Source organism: Stegastes partitus, unplaced genomic scaffold, assembly GCF_000690725.1.
Source record: "Stegastes partitus isolate 25-593 unplaced genomic scaffold, Stegastes_partitus-1.0.2 Scaffold1745, whole genome shotgun sequence".
NCBI lineage: Eukaryota > Metazoa > Chordata > Actinopteri > Pomacentridae > Stegastes > Stegastes partitus.
Genome location: NW_007579476.1, coordinates 40,251 through 64,325, shown reverse-complemented (window position 1 = coordinate 64,325; position 24,075 = coordinate 40,251). Strand labels below are relative to the sequence as shown.

At 42.9% G+C, this 24,075-nt stretch overlaps 1 protein-coding gene across 1 annotated transcript in view; it reads left to right on the top strand.

Moving 5' to 3' along the window:
* The window catches only part of LOC103372383 (nuclear receptor coactivator 2-like), a 53,166-nt gene extending 32,468 nt beyond the window's left edge, over window positions 1–20,698 (top strand). Inside the window, exons 8-23 of the mRNA XM_008301999.1 lie at window positions 224–325; window positions 598–738; window positions 1,037–1,184; window positions 3,800–5,042; window positions 10,461–10,728; window positions 10,901–11,119; window positions 12,168–12,353; window positions 12,441–12,507; window positions 12,592–12,760; window positions 13,663–13,983; window positions 16,481–16,558; window positions 16,726–17,158; window positions 18,151–18,391; window positions 19,336–19,492; window positions 19,616–19,690; window positions 20,119–20,698. Coding sequence (XP_008300221.1) covers window positions 224–325; window positions 598–738; window positions 1,037–1,184; window positions 3,800–5,042; window positions 10,461–10,728; window positions 10,901–11,119; window positions 12,168–12,353; window positions 12,441–12,507; window positions 12,592–12,760; window positions 13,663–13,983; window positions 16,481–16,558; window positions 16,726–17,158; window positions 18,151–18,391; window positions 19,336–19,492; window positions 19,616–19,690; window positions 20,119–20,130 — 3,860 coding nt within the window. The 3' untranslated portion in view covers window positions 20,131–20,698. The remainder of the gene's footprint in view (window positions 1–223; window positions 326–597; window positions 739–1,036; window positions 1,185–3,799; window positions 5,043–10,460; window positions 10,729–10,900; window positions 11,120–12,167; window positions 12,354–12,440; window positions 12,508–12,591; window positions 12,761–13,662; window positions 13,984–16,480; window positions 16,559–16,725; window positions 17,159–18,150; window positions 18,392–19,335; window positions 19,493–19,615; window positions 19,691–20,118) is intronic.
* The last annotated feature ends 3,377 nt before the right edge of the window (window positions 20,699–24,075 follow it).

Sequence of the window (24,075 nt, the reverse complement as noted above, 5' to 3'; positions counted from 1 at the left end):
AAACAAGACCACCCAAGAGAGGCAGTATGAGCTCACACTTACCTATAAACACGCACAGAAGGGCTGGAAAAATATTGATCACAGTTGAAATCACATAGTTGCTTTATGTAACAGCTTTTCCTCCACATGCCTGGATAGATGGTAATCCCCATCCTGTGTAGGTGCAGGATGTGTTTGTGAAAGATTCTTCTAACCCTTTTATTTTTTACCTTCAAACCTGCAGATTTTCAGTCTTGTCTCATCTGTGTGGCGAGAAGAGTCCCTGTTAAAGAGAGGCCTGTGATGCCGTCGTATGAGAGCTTCACTACACGGCAGGACCTTCAAGGTAAGTTTTGTGGGAGAAGTTCTGCTTTTAATATGTTGTTTGAGTCCTGTAGTTTGCCAGCATACTTTAAGACGGGCTCGCTGTCATCCTGTACAGTAAATATAGTGTAAATTACCTCAAACGTAACCATTTAATTTTAGGTGTTGTACTAAAGCTTAGAAAAGGCTGTTAAAGGGGTGATTTCAATTTAGCTTTAATCATTTCTTTTACTCCATAACTATTAAATATTACGTGTAACCTGTAAACATCAATGTTGTTTTCTGCATGTCCAGGTAAGATAACGTCACTGGACACTAGTCTGCTGCGGGCGTCTATGAAGCCAGGCTGGGAGGACCTGGTTCGACGCTGCATCCAGAAGTTTCACCTGCAGAGTGATGGGGAGATGTCGTTCGCCAAGAAGCACCAGCAAGATGGTAAAACAGTTTTTCCTCACAGTGTTTAAATGTTTAGGTAATCCTAATGGAGCCATTTCCAAACAGCACACAATATTATCAGTGTTTAAACTTTGTCAGGCTCCGTGGATTTAGAAAGATAAAGTATCAGAATATATAAACTACATGCTGGAATTTTTCAGTGTGAATTTTACGGCTGTGGTTTTAGAGGGGGAAGAACAGCATTCTGCTTTGTGCAGTGGTTCTCAGTTACATGTGGTGACAATGATGGTGGGAGTTTTTTAGAAATTACTTTCCATTTCTGTTTGTGTCCCTCCAGTATTGAGGAACGGCCATGCGCTCAGCCCTCTCTACCGATTCTCCCTGGCAGACGGCACCATCGTCTCAGCTCACACGAAGAGCAAACTGGTTCGATCACCAGCCACTAACGAACCGCAGCTCTATATGTCCATGCACATTCTGCAGAGGTAACAGCCTCTTTTCCTTCACCTCTTTTTCTGCCACACAAACATTGTAATGAGTCTAAAGGACCTGGTCTGTTTTGTAAATTAGAAAAGTGAAGATTGTTTCTTATTCAACAGAAAAAGTCTAACGTGCTTTGAGGTCTTATTCTGTTGCGTCATGTCCATAAATTCTAACATTATTAACAGCTTTACAGAAAAAAAGATGTAGAAGTTTCATGTTGTAGGGCTGGAGTGAACCAAAGAACATCTTGGCTGACTAAAATCACAAGGCACTCTACTTGCTAACCTTATTAGCCTAAAGTGTGTTGAAATAAACATAAAAATGTATTGTTAACAGAATATTAAATAATTTGAACCTGGTTATTTTATACTGAAATAAAAGAACAGACTCTAGGTCGACCATCTTTTTTCTGAATGACTCTGGTGTTGGTTGTTGAGCTGTAACATGTAAACTGCTGTTAGCAAAATTTAAACTTGATATTTTGGTTGACTGTTTGAACAAACTGCAGCCACACTGACGACTTCTTTCACATGATGTGAGTTAGTTTGGAGTCGACTTTGCATAAATGAAAGTGAACAGCCTTCATTAGGCGGGTGAGGTGAAGTTTTGAAAGCACAGGGGTGTTCACAAGTAGTTTGTGCCTCTTCATGCCAAAAATAAAGTATTGGGGACCTTTTCTCTGTTAAAATAAGATTGTCTGACCAAATAAATGTAATATTTACTGTATTAAATTCCAGATAGTTCAGGTGAGGTTTAGGTTTTTGCTCTACTAATTCCAATACTAGAGTTGACAGGCAAGTTATTTAAGTTCTTGCAAAATAACTTGCAAGTCATATTGAGGGACTTGATAAACCTGCGTTAGTGCATCCTGAGTAACCTTCATAGCTCTCCACCATTTTGTACATGCAGTACAATCCTCATGGTTTGAGGAGTCAAGTTATATAATTTCTTGATAATCAGTCTTCTGATTGGTCCTGTACCTGCCGCTCAAGCCCACCCAAGTCCAAAGTTCTTTTTACCACTTTCAGATTTTATCCCAAAACTGACTTTATTCATTCTGAAAGAAGACGTGATGTTAATCACACAATAAGATCCTCTTCTTTGCCTCGTCAGTCTGTTTGTTTATCACATATTCTCTCTCAGACTTGATAGTTTCCCTCTTGATTTGGACGAAGGGGGACACTGTAGTGCCCACAGGGAACAAAGAGCCTGTTATTCAGAACGGCCACCATATGTATGACCAACACTCACACAAGCACTACCAGCCAGCCCAGTCTACAGGACCTCCATCCCTCCCTCCCACCACAGGGAAGGACTGCGACTGAGCCAGCACCCAAGTGTTGATATGACTGTTCAGTCAGGATTTGGACAGCGGTCAGGAAACAATGCCAGGACTGTTACCCAGAGCGTTCGGGGATCAATGGCGAGAACTTGGCCTTTTTACTTCCACAAGTTCCACATTCGAAATTATCGCTGTAGCATTCAGCAACAATGAGAGCTTTGTGTGTTTGGTGGTGGGCTGTCGGAGATCCATGTTTAAAAGTCTCTCTGTTACAGCTTTTGTTTTTTCACTTGTGTGTACTGCTGCAGAGCTGCTCTGTTTGTTTTACTTTATGGCATATACAAACCTTACATGGGGTGTTGTTTACTGAATTTAGACTGCTGTTTACGACTGTAAACAGACATTTGCAGAAATGACGAAGGTAAATTTTCATTTAATTTCAATAGTCATTTCTTCAAAAAAAGAAAAAAAAAATTAATGAAAATTCTTGATCTAAAAAACAGTAGTTTCTATTTGTACCATGTCCATTTAGAAACCGCAAATCTCGCTGGTTAGGCAGCGTCTTTTTTTAATTTCTCACCTTTGATATAAAGGCATAGTTGAGAATGTTCACAATTTGGGACCAGATAGTCAGTAGATTTGTCTGTCAGGAAAGTACATGAAGCACAGTTTCGACACCAATCAGCAGCAGGCAGCGTTTTCACCCTGCAAGGTCTTCATCAAGCAAATGTTTAACATGACAAAGGGCAAGGTGTATGATGCACCGTCATTTTGATTCATTGTCAGGATGATGACGGTAAATGGTTGACAGAAATGACTTGTGTCAACCATTCAAGAAAACAAGTGACGCCAGAAAAAGTGTCCAGATTAGTACAAATAAAACAAGTACTGGCAACGGTTGTCATAGAAATGACAATAAAGGATGTTCAAAGAATATGTAGATATATTTTATATAAAGTTTACATCATGATGAAACACGTTTTAGAGGATTTTACTGACGACAAAATATGAGTGCAAGAAGGAAGGAGGAAACAATAATATTGCTCTGAATAGTCATGAGTGGTATACTACCCACTGAAGTGGATTTTATTTGACTGTAATGGATTTCTTGATCTCAGATGTTTCTCTGTTTCTGTTTCATGCACATTATGATAGTGTACAAACAGCTAAGGTTTATATTTAATTTTGTTTTGTGAAGCTATAGCTTCTCAGGGAACTCTGGCTAACAACTAAAACTAAAACCATAGTCGCACTTCATACACACTCTAACACATGTGACTTGTCTGTATATAGCCAGCAGTCCACTGAACTGGGTCTGTTTTCTTCTCATTCCAGGGAAAACTCAGGAGGCATGACTGCAGACATACCTAGCAGCCAGGGCATGGCCAAACCAATGACCCCAACCAGTGTGAGCGGACCCTCCCCTTCACCAGACGCCAGTGTCACCAGCAACACCCTCCACTCCACAACAGCCTCCAGCACCACTGGACGTGGTTTTGGGCCTATATCTGGACGGGCGCCCACGCCTCAGGGAAGCTGCCATGCACTCAAGCTGGGCAGCCCTTCAGCCCAGGGAAGCCCGAGTGTCACCTCAGGGGCCCAGGGAGCCATGATGTCTCCTCGCCATCGTCAGAGCCCCAGCACGGCAGCTAGCAGCAGTGGTTGTGGTAGCCCCCACATCCCCCAGCATCTTCCTGGGCCTTTCTCTCCAGCAGCCAGCCTCCACTCGCCAGCATCGGTATGCAGCAGCACAGGAAACAGCCTTGGGTTCAACTCCCTCAGTGCTCTGCAGGCTCTGAGCCAGGGCCACAGGATTTCCCAGGGACTCACTGAGGGACAGCATCCAGAGTCACCTGACAGAAAACCAGTTGCTCTTCAGAGCCCCCTTCACATCACCAACACTGGTGGCCAACTAGCCAAGAACAATCCCAGTTTAGATGCTGATTTATTTGGAGCTTTTGAGGAGCAGCAAGACTTGTTGTCATCCCAGAACCAGGAGGGCGACCAGGGGGAGGGCAAAGATGGTGACCGTGAGAGCTTTGGAGATAATGGAAGCCTGGGTGACCTTGGCGATGCCCCAAACCGCCTTTTGAACACCAAAGGTCACACCAAGCTGCTCCAGCTCCTCACCACCAAGTTGGAACCCTCGGACCCTTGCTCACCACCGGGGCCCCTGGGGGATGACCAGAACTGTAAGGACCAGCTGGGTGGTGTTGGTGGGGCAGGACATAACAACCACTCCACCTCATTAAAGGAGAAACACAAAATTCTCCACAGGTTGCTGCAGAACAGTACCTCACCTGTGGAGTTGGCCAAGTTAACAGCTGAGGCGACTGGAAAAGACCCTATTGGTCCAGAGTCGGCCTCGGGGGACAGCATGGCCGCTCTGGGTGAACTCTGCTCCAAACAGGAACCAGAGAGCCCGAAAAAGAAGGACAATGCTTTGCTTCGCTATCTTCTGGACAGGGATGATAATGGCATCCTGGATAAAGCCATTAAGATGGAACCTAGTGATGGACTGAAGCTGTCGAACATAAAGATGGAGAAACAGGAAGCAGGCTTTCATATGGCAGACCAGGTCAGTGTTTAACCGTGTCCAGCTGTTTAAAAGTAAGGGTTGTGTGATTTGTATAAAAGGGAGTTAAATATTTGTGGGTATTGGACTGGTGGAAAATCAAAACAACACCGTTAAAAGATGCAGCCCTCCCAACTCACCAACTGGGAATATGGCCAAACCAATGAGCCCAACCAGTGTGAGTGGACCCTCCCCTTCCCCGGACACCAGTGTCACCAGCAGCACCCTCCTTGTCTGCCCATGTTGCAGTTATAAAATCAGAAGCTTAGCGAAGCAGAACAGCAGAAGGACTCTAAGGTGACACATAGGTTGCATTTCAGTCAGTATTTCATGTTTGTCCTACTGTCTGACAAAACAAAAAGAAAAGTCAATATTTAATTTTGTATTTGAATGCAGTATATATGAACACCGGGAGCAGGAGAGAAACACATTTATAAAGCAGTTGAAGTTGAAGCACAGCAGGTGAAAATACAGTGACCCACCATGTCTTCATCTACTGGCTTCAAACCGTCTCAAAGCATCCACGATCCCTGAATGTCCCTCACATTTACAGCTTCCACGGAGCTCTGGCCTGTTGGCAGACGATCAAAGCTAATGGTACCGTTAGCCACATTAGCTGCACAGTAAGGATCTTCCTGTTGTTGTGGAGGGATGGAGTCTTGTGTTCATTTGGTGAGCTTTGCTTGTGACTGGGACATTTCAGAGTTAGCAGTAGCAGCTCTAGAAACTGAACAAACCTGTCGACTGTGAGGCAGCTGCTCGTTCTGAATATTGGAAGTAGTTAGAGCGGGGTTCTACAAAGTCTGAGCTTGATGACCATCGGTTTGTTAGCTGGTACCATCTTGAGTAAAGTTCCTGTTGACTTGTAAAGCTGTGAGCTTATCTCGTGGGGCGCTTGTGAAATGATAGAAGTAAATGTATGCATATCTTAACAGATTTACTTTTGATCTCAAAGTTTATAACGATCACAAACACAATGAAAATGAATTTTCACCATATGAAACCTTAAATATAGCAAAATTGATTTAAATATATGACATGCTACAGTTTAGATTGATAGCATGATTATTTAGTGAAGACTACAGTACAGCAGATGATAATAGACATTCAGCCACAGCACTCACATGGCTCACAATATGGATTATCCAAGAGGTATTGAAATCACTGTGTAACTGAGATGTCTTGTGTTCGGGGCAGACAGATTACATGATGGTAACTCTGTCTTCTTAGCAAATAAAAATATTGAAGGAATTTGTCTGCTTAACAAATGGACATATGGATGCATTTAACAGCTTCTATAAACACCTCCAAGTGAGAAGGAGAGTAGCTGATGCTCGGTGTGCTTCTGTCAGATGTGTGTTGAGTTCCTCTTTAGGCAGCTCTTAGGCAGCCAGTGGCAACTTGTCCCCCACACTCCCAGAAACACAAGATGCCCCGGCAAGGCGGGCAGAGGAGGGCTGTTTGAAGGCTTAAGCATGTGTGAGTCAGTGTATGTGCCTTACAGGTCATATGTGTGCAGCTATGAGCTACAGTGAGAAAGTTTGTGCGCTGTATTTGAAGCACATCTTACAGGAACAGCAGAGGAGTTGTGTTGTTGTAGCTCAGCATATATGTGGGTGTGTTTGTGTGCATTTCTTTAGGTGTGTGTGGCTGCATATACAGTGTGTCTGTGTGTTTAAAAATACGTGTGTGTGCACAAACCTCCCAGAAGAGCAGGAGATGATGTTTGGCATCGGTCAGTAGGCAGCTGCTTCTCCACCAGTTCTTCTGCAGCTGCTTCCATCACCTGCTGTATGAAGAGCCTCCATGGTTTATCAGTTAGATGTCAACAGTTACATTGATCACTCACTATTCTGATAATCGATTCATCAGTCTGAGTAGTTTTTTAAAGAAAAACTCTCTGAACTCTCTGATTCCAGCTTGTTAAGGTTGAATGTTTTATGGTTCATTTACTGGTCGAGGAAGCAAACTTAATATCTGTTGTTGTTGTTGTTGCAAAAACAAGGCATTTGTCTTTGGCTTTTGGAAACACCGATCGATGTTTTCCAGCATTTTCTGGCATTTTATCGAACAAACACCAATAAAATAATTGACAGACAATGAAAGTGATTGTTAGTTGCAGCCCTAGATGTAAGCCTGGGAGAAAGAAAGAAGACAGGTCATCAGTTAAAATACTGGTAAACCAACAAGAACTGGAATGGAGATCTAATGATGAGGCAGGGAGTGGAAACTGAAGAGGAGGAAGTGAAGAAGGACCTCTCTACCATTTAGAGAAAATAGACTGAGGATTGGAGGATCACTGTAAGGACAAAGAGAGTGATGAGGAGGATGAAGAGAAGGCGAACAGAGCAGCAGAGAGGAGAGGATGAGGGATAAATGAACTTTAATGGTCCTCAGTGGGGTAATTGAAGTCGAAGAGCAGTACTGCAATTCTATACAGTAAAAGACTCAAATGTATAGAGACAAACGACTGATACAAGCTTTTATTTTAACTCTATGTTGTTGTAGGTTCACCAAAGATAGTGATTGTTCTGGTTTTATTTGTCCAAGATGTCCATCTGACATGTTTCTCTGAACCAAGCATCTATCGACTAGACCTCATCAGAAAGTCATGTTTTTAAACCCTTTGACCAACATTCTGCGGTTTATATTTGAAATTTATGTCACTTCATTGCAGATTTAAATCTCATGTAAGCCTGCAGCTGTTGATAATTTTCATATTAAGTTGAGAAATCTTTTGATTATTTTTGAATAATTAATTATTCATTTGGTCTATAAAAGATGGAAAACAGAAAAAAATAACCTTTAATAAATAAACCTAAATAACCTTTATCTCAAGTTGACACGAAGCAACAGTTGAACAGTTCTTGAATTTGTTGTCAGGCAAATTTAAGAGCATAAAATTAATCAAATCTTTGTCATTTTTGCTTAATTAAATAACTAACCTAGGAGTTATTTTTTCATAGTAGCTGCTGATTAATTTTCTCTTAGTTCTCCTTCAGCAAAAGCATTTGCAGCTCTAGTTTCAGCTAATGGAAGCCACCAGAGACGAATCTCTAGAGCGTTTTTATATCCTCTGTTTAAAATGTTGTCATTTGCGCACATTTACATTAAGTGGCTTTCAGTGGTAAGCAAGTATTAATGCCAAAGACAATAATGCTTTCAGTGCTGTGGCTCCGTCACACAGTCAGTGGTGTTAAAACACAGCAAAGTGGAGCCGGTTCAGAGAGCAGTCATGCTTATTGAAAGTGCAGGTGCTTCGACATAGTTAGTCAGTTCCAGGAAGGAGCTTTCATGATGATGGCTGAGGTTCAGTCTGTAGGACAAAGGTGACCTTCCTACCAGCAGTTGTGCCTCCGGGGCAGTGGAGGCTGCTGCCGGAGAGGAGGAGGGCATTCAAAGGCTCCCATCCAGGAAGGATCTGGTTTGTAGAACAAGGTGAAGCTTTGATGGTGCCAGGAAGGTGCCTTTTTGACAGAGATTCAGCCCATTGTAACTATGATGATGTTCTAGCTTAGCAATGTGTGTGCGCTGTGAGGCAAAAGTTCATTATGTGTAGCTCACATGGAAGCAGTTTGAGCTACATGACTATTGGTACCTCAGTTTAATCAATACACAAAACACAAAAAATAGGCTTCCAACGTATGTAAGATGTAAAACCAGGGGAGGTAAACAGCATTGATCCTCTTATTAAAATGCCGTGTCCTGCTGGGAAACCTTGGGTCCTGCTATTCATGGAGATGGTGCTTTGACTTATACCAACTCCTAAACATTGGTACAAACCAAGCAGATGGCAGCAGCTTCCCCCAGCAGGACTTTGTAGCCAGCCACACTGCAAAACCTGCTTGAGGAACACAACCAAGAGCCTGGGAGAAAGATAATACAGATCAGAAAGCAGTCAATACATCTATATAGAGTCATCTATATATAAGCTAGAATGTGATGTTATGTACATGCACAATTAATCTTCATATTTCCAAATAACTACAATACAGAGTGCTTTTAATTGCATCTAAATCATCTAGTAGCACCTGTAGCAAACTATAACAATGTCGGAAAACTTTTGCACTGTCCATACTGTTTCTACAATGCAAATCATAGATTTCTAGATAGGTGTCTGACACAGAACCAGACATGATAAATGAGACTGCATATCAAAGTTATGTTTGGTGCTCACTGCTACTGTGCAGAGTACAAGACCACAGCAATCTGCTGTGCTGGTGTCATGCTGCTTTGCTCGCATTAAAAGCTAAAGTTAGAGTGCTATGAGTTTCATTTATGTATTTTGTTATATGTAGAAACTGGCACACGACGGGCAACAATAGGCACAACTGCATGTTTGTAAAATAGTGATAGAGGAGGAACACTGGCCGGCTGATGCTTAATCCACTGAATACACCAAAATGTAGGTTGTTCACCTGTGCAAAGGAGGAGAAGGATTTACTGGGAGGACATTTGCGTTTGAAATGTTGCTTTTTGTACGCGGCCACATTGTGTGTGTGTTAGACAGAGCTGTGACTGTGTGTCATACTGTATATCACACATGACCTCATTAGTGCCGGCAGTTTATTTTTAGCTCCTCCTCTATTCATCAGCCAAACGGCCGGAGGAAACCATCCCTGTTAGTGTGTGTGTGTGTGTGTGTGTGTGTGTGTGTTGCTGGGTTAAGTTACACTGTATTAGTGACGGGGGTTTCCATTTCTCTCAAAGTTGTCATCAGAAGTGAACATTAGCCTTTAACATTTACATTACTTGTTATTTACATCTTCTGTGTTGTCTGCTTCCATCATTAAACAAGACAAACAGGAGCTTTTCTCTGCTGTTTTATGTATATTTTATATGACGTAAACAATAAGACAGATCTGACAATTCCTTTGTAGGGAATCTGCTCAAACACCTGAAACTCTCCAAATACACTTGAGATGTTTCAGATGTTTGTACCTGAGCTGTACCCGTTTCTTTGTCAGCCAGAAACATTTCATCACCTCAGAGAGCCTGGTTCCTGCTTCAAAAACATCTTCAAAAGCAAGAATATAATTTAAATACATCAGGTTGTCCCGTAGGTTTCTATGATCATAACAGTATTGCATGTGCAAATTAAGGATCACATGAAAAGTGACACGTTTTTGATGTGATCTGGGTTCAAATAATATGTTTTAATCATGTACCACATTTTTACAAGGGTTCAGGTTACCACCATTGGATCACCACAGCACAGTGTCATGTGTTGCTGTGAAGCCTGCACATTTTTCATCCTTAAATTTCCAGAGAGAACTCCCTAAATTTGATTAAAACTTCAATATGAAAGTATACATAGCCACCTAGTTTAAATATAATCCAGTCCTGCTATTTCTGCCATGTTATTCTAGGAACTATTCATCTTCTAATCCTGCTGTTTCATTCTTTTGTGGCTGATCTCAGACCAGTGAGCTGGAGGACCTGCTGGAGGACCTGCAAAGTGGCAGTCAGCAGCAGCAGCAGCAGCAGCAGCAGCAGCAGCAGCAGCTGTTCCCCAGTCAGCCGCCAGCCAGAGGTGTGGCCTCCTCTTCATCCTCCTCTTCCTCTGTGGCCCCTGGCTCCTCTGTGGACAAACAGACCATCATCAGTGACATCCTGCAGATGACTGACAGCAGCAGCAGCAGCAGCTCTCCCAACCAGCACAGAACCTTCCCACCCATCTGCCCTGCAAGTACGTCTGCAACGCTGTGTTTCTGTTGGACTCATTTGGATGATTTCTGAATCTTAGAAATGTTCGAAATTGAGCATAATTTCTGGGACCATGTGGATAACTTCATTAAATTATATTCCTACCATATGAATAGTACCTTATAAGTAAGAAACACCTGTTTTCCTCCCAGCAGGCTTTAATGGTGCTCGGCCGGGCCAGTCGAGTCAGGGTGCTCCTCCAATCAGGAGCATGTCTCTGGACAGCGGTGTCGGTCCCAGTCCCAGCACCACCAGGCCTTTCCCTTCTCAGCACAGGAACAACAGCCCTTACTCCCTACTGCAGCAGCAACAGCAGCAAAGCATGATGGGAACCCATGCCGGCATGGCCAACCAGGCTGCGATGGCCAACCCAGGTGAGGCAGAACAAGAACTATAACATCCTGCCAAATATTGTATTTCTGGTGCTGTTCTATCTTGAACTGTTTCATTTAGTTCTTGCTGTTGCCACAAAAGGGATCTCACCATTTTTTTTGTCCAATTTAATAAAGTAAAAGTTGATGTTCGCGTGGAGTTTTATTTCTGACAGATCCTCATAGTTAACCCTCTGAACCTTTAGCAGGTTCTTGGTGGTTTTTACTCCCTTTGGGCTCATTTTTCACTGCAATATAAAATCCTGCACCTCCGTGGAAACAGAACAATCATGGCTGGAAGTAGAAAGACCTAAAACATATCTTTTGTGCAGTATGACTGAGTTATAGTGCCATAAAACGTAAAAAAAATAATAATAAAAAGAACAGAAAAAAATAAACTAAAGTTGAATCTCTTTTATTGTGTATTTTACAAAATAATGAAAACATCTGGAATCAAAATATACATTTTTCCAAATTGTGCCCAAATTGTGATTCTAGATATTTTTAACTGCAAAGATTTTAATTAGTTTTCATACTTGTCTCCAGTCAGATCTGTATAAAAGTCCTGAAACTTTTCTCATGTAGCTGTTGGTCACTATTGGGTTCTTTTTTTTTCACTATTGGGTTCTTGGTTGCACTGAGTAGTGCAGAATTTTTAGCTTTTTAGAAAAGTTAGTTAGTTAGTGTGCAAACAGTTTATTTTTTGTGATTTTTTTTTTAAATGAGACATTTAGAACACAGTGAATTTTGATAAAATATCCCAATTATAAGCTTATATTTGGATTAGTTTCCCTACAGTTCAAGGGCTGTCAGAAAGTTGACGGTCTGATGGTTCTTTCTGTTTTTACCGTTTCTGGCTCCAGTAAAAGGGGTCATAATTATGTTTAGGGTTTTTTTGTTTTGTTTTTTATGATAGCACACCTTTCCAACCAGCAGGTGGATTTTAAAGTACAGAGTAATAATATTTAATTGCATTTCTTTTGAATGTTATTGTGTGAAATAACTCTGGGTCTATAAAATGACAGAATATTTCTGTTTCCCTGCAACCCAGGTATGCGGGCCTCCGTGCAGCAAGGTTGGGGTCCCCAGGGGCCCATGGGGGCCACTGCGGGGCCGATGATGGGCCAGGGAGTTGGTCCTGGTCGCATGGTCCCCAACATGAATGCTGCACTACCAACAAGAGGTGGTGGTCCATCTGGATCCAGAGCCATGGTCAACATGCAGATGATGGGCAATGGTGAGAAGAAACAGAAAAACAAAAACTGACATCAACTCTTATCAAATCTTTCACTCATACTCATACTTTATGTCTTCCTGCAACAAGCTCCACCCAATCAGACTGCTCCGTGGCCAGACCGAATGATGATGGATCATTATGGAAACCAAAGCAGGTACGGCGTTCATTCAACCATAAAACGTAAAGGAAAAGTCAGCGGTTTACCTGAGTCTGACAATAATACCAAGTTGCTTTCCAGGCCACCGTACGGCGTCCCCCAGGAGGACGGGATGGGGTGCTGTGGCACCGCGCCTGAGGGCCAGCCAGATGAAGGGGCTCTGCTGAACCAGTTGTGCTCAGTGCTGAAGGACTACGAGGGTCTGGAGGAGATTGATAAGATGTTGGGAATCCCTACGCTGGCAGGACAGGTGAGCTCCTTCAGACTGACCTTTCGAGTCACCATGGCTGGAAACGGGGAAATATTCAATGTATTCAAAAGTGTTTGTGCCAACATTTAACACCAAAACCCAATTTTAAAAGGCACCTCATCTCCAAACACCAGAATTATACCATTTCTCAGAGCCAGAACCTGTAAAAACTGAAACAATAGTCAGATTTGCAACTTTTCAGCAGTCCCTAAACTTGTACCTTACAGTTTTGTTTTAAAAACTGAAGCAAATCTCAGCTTAAAATTTAACTATTTCAGCAAATTTGCCAAAAAATAAACTGAACCGAAAAAAGAAAAAAGTTCTGTGTACCTCTGTACAACAGAGCAGATCGATCCACCTGCAGCTAACATTTACATGACAGAGATTCTGGGGCTGTTTGCCTGAACTGCAGGCGACGTGACAAAATGTATGAAGTAAAATATTTATAGCTTGTAGGGACACGATTTTTTTTCCACAACCGTGGACACTTGGAAAAACGCTGCAAATGTTGATTCCAAATTTTATCAATTTTAATAATCTAAGAAATTAAACTTTAATTTTTTTTTCTATTTTTTAGTTTCATGGCGTTACAACTTTGTCATTCTGCACAAAGACATTTCTGAGTCTCTTTACTTCTAGTCATGGCTCTGCAGTTTCCACGGAGGTGAAGGACTTTATATAGCAGTAAGAAATGAGCTCACAGTGGGTCCAAAAGCATCCAGAAACTACTTGGGGGTTCAGAGAGTTCATCAGGTTGCTTTTATGCTCTGTATTTTATAAAATCTTGGATAACCTCTTTAGGACTTGAAGGCATTAGCACTGATCCACTACGCCTCCATCCTACCTGGAAAACACTGCAGCTTCCTTTAAACTGATGTTTTCTGTCTGTCGCCACCCTGCAGGGTCCTCTGTCAGACCAGGACCAGTACCTTGGCTCTTTGGACCCAGCGGCCAGCATGAAGCCTCCCCTCTACAGTCAGCACTACAGTGGCCAGCCGGGTTACGGCAGCATGCCTCCTGATGGCAGCTACCACGGCCCCTCGATGGGCGGCCACATGGGGCCTCAAAGAATGGCACCAGTGGGCTACCCCCCAATGATGAGGATGGCTGGTGGTGCGGGACCCAGGCCAGCTGGCATGAGGCCGGGGGGGCCTGGTCCAATTGTCCCCTCTCAGCCCAACAACCTGAGGCTCCAGCTGCAGCACAGACTCCAGAGCCAGCTGGTGGGTGGCACCTGATATTTTATTTGATATTGTGTGAGTCATGTGCGGGTTATGTAGTGGCTAACGGTACTCGTGCAGAAACAGGAAATACTATTTACTACTCAGCAGGAAGGTTATTTTAAACTAGCTATTATGAAAGATTGGCACTGTGCTGTTTGCTGCTGCTCATTAAAGCCAAATTCACATTTAAACTTTCAAAGTCAAACTATGTTCAAACTCAGCGTGGCTTTACAGCGCCCGCCATAATTATTGGTTAAGATGTGTTAAAAGCCTTAAAATAAATTCAGTTTTTATTGCAGCAGCATCCTCTCACACTGATGTTGTAGAAAAATGTAACCTTCAACTCAACTCAAATGATTTTTTGGCAAAAGGGGTTTGAACAAAGTATTAACATCCAGGGTGCTGATAATTGTGGCTCACATGATTTAATGTAGAAGAATTATTTTTTAATGTGGGATTTTTTTCACACTGAATAAATGCATTTGAATTATAGGTTGAATTTTCCTGTATTATTTAGAAGAAAACTGAGTTTACTAGAAGCTACAGAACACATCTTAACCAGGGGTGCCAGTAGCTATGGTGGGTGCTGTACTTCTGCTCAGTGTGAGCTGTTATAAATGCTGATATGGCTCATCCCTTTGCAAAACTGTCTCCAAGCTCCTCGCAGAAAGATGCCGGCGCCCCCACCGGGACGCCAACCGGCTTTCAGTATTTAGAAAAGGGACAGTTTTGTGCTGAGGTGACGCCTGTCGCAAAAGAACATCACATTTTAAAAAAAAAACTTTCATCTAAAGTAAAACAAAAGATTCAGTGACTTTAGTGTCGCTGGTATTCAGCGTTTGTAAACACAACAATTTCACAGATTCTAGGTCAATGGGAATGAATGCTGTTCCACTAACTTCTCATCCTGTTTTGTCACAATAAAAGCAAAGTGACAAGCTGTATTCTAATTATCACAAAATGAACCCTGGCTGAAACCTTGTGATGAAGTTGTCAAGGTCCAAAATCACACAGTGCAGCGTAGAGAAGAATGTTTTTCTGTTAAATCATGTATCAGTAGCTTTATTTTTAGCTGATACAGATAATGACAGATGTTTATGGTGAGGCTGTTTCCTTATTAATGCCTGCGTAAGATCATAAATGCAATTCTTATCTCTTTGTCCCTGTACACACAAAAATTTACAGAAAATGTTGTCTCTCATCTTGCCACGACAGGCTTCTTTGTTTTCAACCTTTTGTTCAAGTGTCAAGCCTCATTACAATAAAACAAGATCTTTTTAATCACAGCCTGTTTTTTGTTGAAAATTAGCCCAGACCACCTGAAATATATATTTTTATACAAAAGTATTTTCACACACACACACACACATATATATATATATATATATATAATTGTTTTTTTTTTATTATTATTATTTTAATTGTGAGAGATAGAGCGGAGCAGGCAGGCGGGCCAGCAGGGTTCACTGGGTTCAAACAGCAGCAGAGAGAAAGGAACAAACGTGTTTCAGATTTCTGGCTTCATCAGCAATTCCCTGCTGCCGAGACACTTAACAATGAACACACCAAATAGACACACACAGATTCATGTGGTCACTCAGAAATGATTGCATACATCGACTGCACCTTATGTGACTGGCTGTTCATACAGTGGAGCGCCTCTTTGAACAGCCCATAATGTTCCTGTTGTCTGATTACATGTGCAGCACCTTTACGTTTTTGGAATTTATTTGTACTGATACATGCTTTTGATTTCTAAGTACGTGTTTTCCCCCTTTTTTGTCTTTGTTTTGAAAGTGTGCTCATACCTAGATATTTGGTGTTTATTCAGCTCATCCGGAAATGTAGAGATGAAATAATTCTCTACTGGAAACTGGGGAAATGTTTAGGTCCAGGCTGCCACCTGGTGGAGAGTTGAGGGAAGGCAGCTTTGGAATATCCACTATAATAGCAGTAATAAACTGTCCATTCACGTGTGAGAAATGACATTTACACTTCCACTTTCTCAGTTCAAAATCTAAATAAATGGTCCTGACATCAAGTCTTTACAATCAAAAGCACAAAATGTGAAGCAACTTAGAAAATGTGCCAATCGTCCAAAAACCCATCTGAAGCAAACATGCTGTTGTACCAGATATTTAAACAAACATGTCAGTGTTGGTGCTTTAGGTTTTGATTTAACTCAAGTTGGCTTTAGGGTTATGAGCAAGATGCCATTACCTGTCTGTTGTGTCTCGTACATGCATGTATATCAGCACAGCACTGCTGCCCTTCAAACTCCTGCACTAAAAGCATTTTTCACTAATATGACAAAATCAACTGACTACAACACTGTGACACCAAGTGGAGCGACAGCTGATGATTTTACAATTTCTCATAAAGTATTAAAACCTCAAAATCAAAACGAGCACATCATATTTTTAATAACTAAATGTATGCTGTTACGCAGGAATTTTATACTGAAAACGTGACTGTTTGTTTGCTGTCTGTTGTCTAGAACCGTCAGCCAGTGGTGAACCAGATGGGTGGAGTGTCCAATATGAATCTACCTCTAAGGTCTAATGTACCAAACCAGGTCAGCCTCTTTCTCTCTAATGTCTTTCTACTTACATTTAGAAGCACAGACTCACTACCCTCACACTTCCTATGAAATATTCTCAGCATCAGTCGTACTTGTGAACAAGATCTCTGTTTCTCGGGTAGATTATTACCATTCGGCTGATTGTGTGTTTGGTCCTGCAGGGAACCCTCAACGCCCAGATGCTGGCGCAGCGTCAGCGCGAGTACCTCAGCAACCACTTACGTCAGCGCCAGCAGCAGCAGCAACACGTGCATCAGCAGCGTGCCATGATGATGCGGACTCAGGGCATCAACATGCCGCCCAACATGCCCAGCGGGGGGGCCGCTCCCACGCCGATGCCCATGGGGGGCACCAACCCACGGCTCCCGCAGGGCAACTCACAACAGTTCCCCTACCCGGCTTCCAGCTACGGTACAGGCCTGCACTCTCCTCCACCTCCTCCTCCTCATCCCGGCTCCTCCAGCCCCTTTTCCTCCCCTCTCTCCCCCAGCCATCATCTGGCTAGCCAGGGCATGATGGGAAGTGTAGGCGGGCAGTACAGCGGAGTAATGAGTCCGCCGTCACAGCACAGTGCCTTCCAGTTCAGCAGTTCAGGTATTTTCTCTCAGCACAGCAGCGACGCCTCAATGATGTGTGTGCGCTTTGTGGAGGATGTAGTCGCTTTCTGTTGTTGTGGTGGCGGTGATTGAATGCCATCTTTGTCTAAAGTACTTTTGTGTAAGTTGACTGGGTGTGGTTCAAGGTTGCATGACTAAATGATTTGTTGCTCTGGCTTTGTTTCCATGTGCAAATCAACCAGGTTTCTGCTTTTATACTCAAATTAATAAGCTGGATTATTTCTTTGCCTGTGATTGTAACGCTGTCATAAACCAATCAGGACATAAACAGCAGTGGGTGCAACGAAAAGTTCTCCTTTCTTGTTTTATTTGTGTGTCTTCTGTCAGTGCTGTCAGTGTTGTTGTAACGTTCTCCTCATTCCGTTTAACAACAAAAAAGATTCTGTGACTTTTCAGATAATTTTTCAAGTTGCTAAACAAGAGACAGAAAAATATTTTCTAGTTGATTTTGGGGACATCAGAGAGTTGAATTACTTGCCGAGACATTCTGACAAAGAAACACGCCGGAGAATTCTTCTACTTACTTTGATTGTGTCTCAGGTTTCAGTCGTAGAGCCGCCTTTACCAACACATGAATGTTCCAACATAGACTTTACTGATTTTCTAAGCAGTGGCCTTTCCCCAATAGTTCTTCTCACTTAAAGGTAGGGTTGAATAGTTAATCGATTTCCAATTCAAATTGTGATTTAAAACTAAAAGCTGCAGTGTAGTACATACGGTACCAGAGTTTAAAGTGTTCTGCCTCTGGTTTTATGGTTCATAGCGTCCTATTTGTGTGACAGTCACGCGATAGATTTTTATCCTAAAGTCAGTGTTCATTTTAGGAAAATCTCCACATCATGTCATTAAGGACCTGAGAGTAGTTTAGTAGAAGCTATGACTAGAAACTAACACTTAGTTTTTAAATGTTAGCGTGTTATCCTCGCTGTATGTCCACCTTATGACCCTTTTATTTGCTCCAACCTCCAGGAATGAGCCAGCAGCAGCAGCAGCAACACCAGGATCCAGTTACATGCTTCCCGTGTGGGGCTGCCACCCCGCAGAGCCCCCTGCTGTCCCCCAGGATGGGGCAGGGTCAGAGCCCCATGCTGCAGCAGAACCAGGGCCAGCCCCAACCCCAGGGTCCGAACCAGGGAGGACCCCCCAGCTACCAGCCTACTGCTGACCTCAACGGATGGCCTCAGCATGCCAACATTTCCACCAGCAACAGGTAACAGCTGCTTAGCAATTCCTCAAATCCTTTGTCCTTATTTGAGAAGGCTTTACATTTTCTTTGACTCCATCACGCTGAGTACTGGATCTCCTCAAGGCAGTGTGCTCAGTCCACTGCTGCCAACACACGACTGTGCAGCCACACATGCGGGGATCCAGATCATCATGTTTGCTGATAATACCACAGAAGTGGGACTTATTTGCGAGAACAAAGAATCAATGTACAGAGATGAAGTGACACACCTGGAGGGCTGGTGCAATAAGAACAACCTGCTGCTTAGCATGGACAAAACCAAGTAGATGATCATTGACATCCGGAGGTCCCGTCCTGAGCGTGCTCTCCTCAGCATCAGCGGCTGCACAGTGGAGAGAGTGGAGAACATCAAGTTCCTCGAAGATCTCACAGGACCTGAGCTGGAATAAGAACACCACAGCGACCATCAAACGGTCCCAGCAGAGACAGCATGTCCTGAGGAAGCTGAAACAAGCCTCTCTCCTGCCAGCATCATCAGGACTTTCTACAGAGGTGTGGTGGAGATCAATCTGACATCCTGCATCTCAACATGGTCCTCCAGCTGCAGTATGTCAGACAGAAAGCCCTACAGAGGAAAGTTAGAGGAGCTGAGAGGGTCATCGGAGTTTCCTTCCCCTCTGTCCAAGAACAGGACCCTGAACATTGTCAGACTCCTCACACCCCCTCCATACGGTTTGAACTGCTGCCGTCAGGAAAACTGAAAGGAAGAACTTCCAGAATGATCAACAGCTTCATTCCACAGGCTGTCAGAATGCTGGACTGATATGCAAACACGTCTTTATTTAAATTGCTTTAAGTTTCTGGATCCTGAAGAAATGCTCTCTCATCTTGCCTGCACTACTGTGTATGTACAGCAACATTACAATAAGCTTGATCTGATCTGATGTGACTGCGCTCTCTTCTTCCAGTGTGTACCCCCAGCAGTCCCAGTCTCAGTACTCCACACAGCCCAATGGGGGCATGTACGGTGGCAACAACAGCATGAACCTGGGAGTGGCCATGGCAGGCAGCGGAGGCAGCATGAACCCCATGTCAGGACAGATGAGCTCCATGAATACAGAGCAGGTTAAAACAACAAACACGATCCCAGATGAGCTTAAACAGTCACACCATTTCTGTTTGACTGGATCCCAAAACAATCACTCAGAAGCAGTAGTTTTATGTCTTTGTTCTAACCTTTCATTGTAGGTGAGCGACAGCAGCCTGATCCTGGAGCAGCTTGCAGGAATTGACATGTTGACACAAGACGGTGACGCCAGCTCTGTGAGTAAAGTGATGCTGATCTTCAGTACCGAGTTCTCAGCTGTAGCTCCACACAATGTGATGCAACAGACATGAAGCGCATCAGTGGTTCCCACATTTACTTGATGGCCTTTTCATTTAGTATTCCAACTCAGCCAGATGGTTGCAGGTTGTGTTTTAATAATAGATGCAGCTTGATCCCTGTACAGGAACCTCCAGACTGGAACGGGTAGAAAGCCGTCATATAGCAAAGCACATGTGCCATTTAATAAATAAAGACAAACGTTAAGTCAACACTTCAGCTCAGTGTGCTGTCACTACAACATTTATTCCACCTTTTCTTTCTATGAATCCCTGTTCTCCAACCACCACACATGCATTTTCTGTTACAATAGGCTTGATTCAAGTTCCCTTGGTGCTTATTGGGCTTCTGATTTTGTCTTCTGCAGAATTTCTGCTGACCCGTGCTGCTCCTGAGACAAGGTAACGCAGGAACCCGTTCAGAAACACTGACACCTGCTCATCTCAGCTCACTGAGAAGTATGAAGGAGATGATGGAAACACTGCCGCTCTATCACACCAGCCAACTGTGAGGCACTACAGAGAGCCAGAGGACAACAGAGACACAGCAAAGCTTTTTAGTTCCTGCTTCACATTTTATGCAAACAGTCAGAAATGACAGGAAGCTGCCATCTGAACCATCCTGACAGCAAATGCACTACAGGAAGATAATCACACACACATACTGTGCCTCTGCTGATTCAGGGACACATGTTATTATTCACTGTAGCTCATGCTTTCATCCTTATTAATGACTCATCTCATGTTATTTTTTATGTGTTTATCCTACATGAGATTTAAACAATCAAGTTAAGGCTGCTCCAAAATAACACACAGTCAAATACAGCCAGTCAAATCGTGCTAAAAGGTGTTCTGTGCAGCATTTGAAATGGACAAATTACATGAACCTATTCAAGGTAAAATCACTTTCCCTTCACATGCTCCTAAAATTCAGCCTGTCTGAAGACATTGTGTTTAAACAGTCCTTCCTTTCAAAGTAAGAGTTTGTAATCATCAGTGGCCCCAACAAGGTTTCATTTGTAGACATTATTATAATTAACCATCAAGACATGTGCAAGAATTTTAGTCTGAAAACAAAAAGATGTGTCGTTACACTCACCGGCCACTTTATTAGGTACACCTTGCTAGTACCGGGTTGAACCCTTTTTGCCTTCAGAACTGCCTTAATCCTTCGTGGCATAGTTTCAACAAGGTCCTGTAAACATTCCTCAGAGATTTTGCTCCATGTTGACATGATAGCAACACGCAGTTGCTGCAGATTTGTCGGCTGCACGTCCATGATGTGAATCTCCTGTTCCACCACATCTCAAAGGTTCTACTGGATTGAGATCTGGTGACTGTGGAGGCCGTTGGAGTCCAGTGAACTCATTGTCATGTTCAAGAAACCAGTCTGAGATGATTGGTGCTTTATGACATGATGCGTTATCCTGCTGGAAGTAGCATCAGAAGATGGGTCCACTGTGGTCATAAAGGGATGGACGTGGTCAGCAGCAGCACTCAGGTAGGCTGTGGCGTCGACACGATGCTCAGGTGGTACCAAGAGGCCCAAAGTGTGCCAAGAAAATATCCCCCACACCATAACACCACCAGCCTGGACCGCTGATACCAGGCAGGATGGATCCATGCTTTCATGTTGTTGACACTAAATTCTGACCCGACCATCTGAATGTCGCAGCAGAAATCAGGCTCATCAGACCAGACAACGTTCTTCCAATCTTCTATTGTCCAGACTTGGTGAGCCTGTGTGAACTGTAGCCTCAGTTTCCTGTTCTTAGCTGACAGGAGAGGCACCCGGTGTGGTCTTCTGCTGCTGGAGCCCATCCGCCTCAAGGTTCCACGTGTTGTGCGTTCAGAGATGCTGTTCTGCAAACCTCGGTTGTAACGAGTGGTTATTTGAGTTCCTGTTGCCTTTCTATCAGCTCCAACCAGTCTGGCCATTCTCCTCTGACCTCTGGCATCAACGAGGCCCACAGCGCCCACAGAACCGCTCACTGGATGTTTTCTCTTTGTCGGACCGTTCTCTGTAAACCCTGGAGATGGTTGTGTGTGAAAATCTCAGTAGATCAGCAGTTTGTGAAACACTCAGAGCAGCCCGTCTGGAACAACCACGCCACGTTCAGAGTCACTTAAATCACCTTTCTGACCCATTCTGCTGCTCAGTTTGAGCTGCAGCAGATCATCTTGACCATGTCCACATGCCTAAATGCATCGAGTAGCTGCCATATGATTGGCTGATTAGAAATTTGCGTTAACGAGCAGTTGGACAGGTGTACCTAATAAAGTGGCCGGTGCGTGTATCTTCATCAAACTTACAGTGTGGAGCTTTTGTCTCCCCCTTCTGGCAACAAGACTAATTACAGCATCTTCATCGCTACAGTGTCTCAGCTCTGGCGAACCAATCAGTGCTGTTTGATGTAAGACAGGAAGCACATTTAAAATACAGAGAATTGTGCCCTGATCATCTCTATGTGGCCTCATTCAGCAGCAGCATGAACGTAGCAGGTGTTTGTTTCTACCTGAAACTCTGCAAACTGGCTTTCAGTGCAGACATTTATGAAAGCACACTGGATGTGTTCAAGCTGTTATTAGCACTTATTCTTCTAATCAAACCAAACTTACAGATTGTAAAAAAAGGAAACATAAAAAGTAGGAGCAGGTGTAAGTCCAGAACCTCGTCCTGTATGTTCAGAATGCTACACGTGGCACCTTCTAGTCATTGGACTGGCTGCAGTAGAACCTGTTGCTACGAGGCCCGGGTTCTTCTACATGGACACACTCGCACAGTGTTTGCTGTTAGAATGAGCTCCGGTCACATGAATGTATTTAACACCCAGTTTTATCCTCTGAAGGCTCTGAGGTGGTGGATTTACGATAGAGACACTTTTTATTTTGTGTGTGTGAAACTGAACTGTCACAGTTTGACACTGGAGACGTGAAGATGAAGAGTGAAACCTGTGGATTGGATCTTTCACGGTTCTGTCCTGGAGCCTGACTGAAGATGAGAAAGTTTATGGAAAAAATATTTACAGTTTATTTAAAGTTTTGAAGAAGTTTTAGAGATTCTTTGTATGACACTTAAAAGAAATTAATGATATCTATCTTTAAGGAAATCTCTCAGAATGGTACGTGTTGATGTCGATTTTAAAATTAATATATTTCAACTGCTGTAGTTTTGGGGCCCAGCGGCCTCTTTAATGACTTTTTGAATGAAGGTGAATGTGTACAGATAGTGTTCATAGGTTTTTAATGCCCTTTTCTCCTTAAGTGGTATTGTAAAGCAGCAGTTTGGAGTTTAGTTCAAAACACATTTGTCAGGGAGCAGAAATATTTCATTGGTTAAATGAAGCATCAGCTGGCTCGCTAATGAGCTAATTAGTCAGCTAATTTGTTTAACTGAAAGACAAATACAGAACTTATTTAACTATCTCATACTGATTTGTTTTCATGTTCCTGCAACGTCCGAGCTGGTCTGGAGGTTCAGTTCTGACCTTTCTACTGGAATTAAACAGGTTTTTGCTGTTTTGCTGCACAGATTTTGAATTGAAGTTCAACTGAGGTAACTAGCTAGCCTAGCTAAGTTAGCATCAGTTTCCTGGTTCAGTATCAGTATTAATGAGGCTGTTTTCCACTGCAGGAACATGCAGGCCGTTTTCGTGACACTTTTTTACATTTTCCAACGACAGGAACCACGTGTAGAACCTCTTTCAGGCTGTGTTCAGGGGTAGGAAAAGTAAATACCTGCTTTAGGTTTGCTACGCTGGAGCGACCCTGAAAAGCTGCTCTGCAGGACTTGATGCTGACTCGTTATAGATATATAGATAGATAGATATAGATATATAGATAGATAGATATAGATATATAGCTCGTTATAGACCTCTGTTAGGTAGCATCGCCATCAACAGTGTAAATCTCACATTAACAAAACTCCATCGTTCTGTTTCCCAGGTGAGGTACATCTAACAGCCAGTATTTGTTTTAGAACTGAAAACGGCGCCTCACACCCTCCTGAACGTCCTGCAGTGGAAACGCCGCCTGTTTTACTGTTTTGCTTTTGCTTCGTCCTTAACACTCGCTTTTTAACCATTTTAGTGTCCTTCTTTATCCAGGAATAAAACATCTATTGCCATGAAATTTGGTATAGACTTTTAGCCTCAGATGTGCTGTTTAGTGCTCATTAGCAAAGGTTAGCATGTTGACATGCTAAGCTAGATGAGGCCATTTTATTTCTGTAGCAAATTTTAACAAGGCAACTCAAAGTAGTTAAAACATTAAAAGCATCAAGAAATAGTTGTGAGAAAGGAACCAGAACGCAAAATCTAAAACGC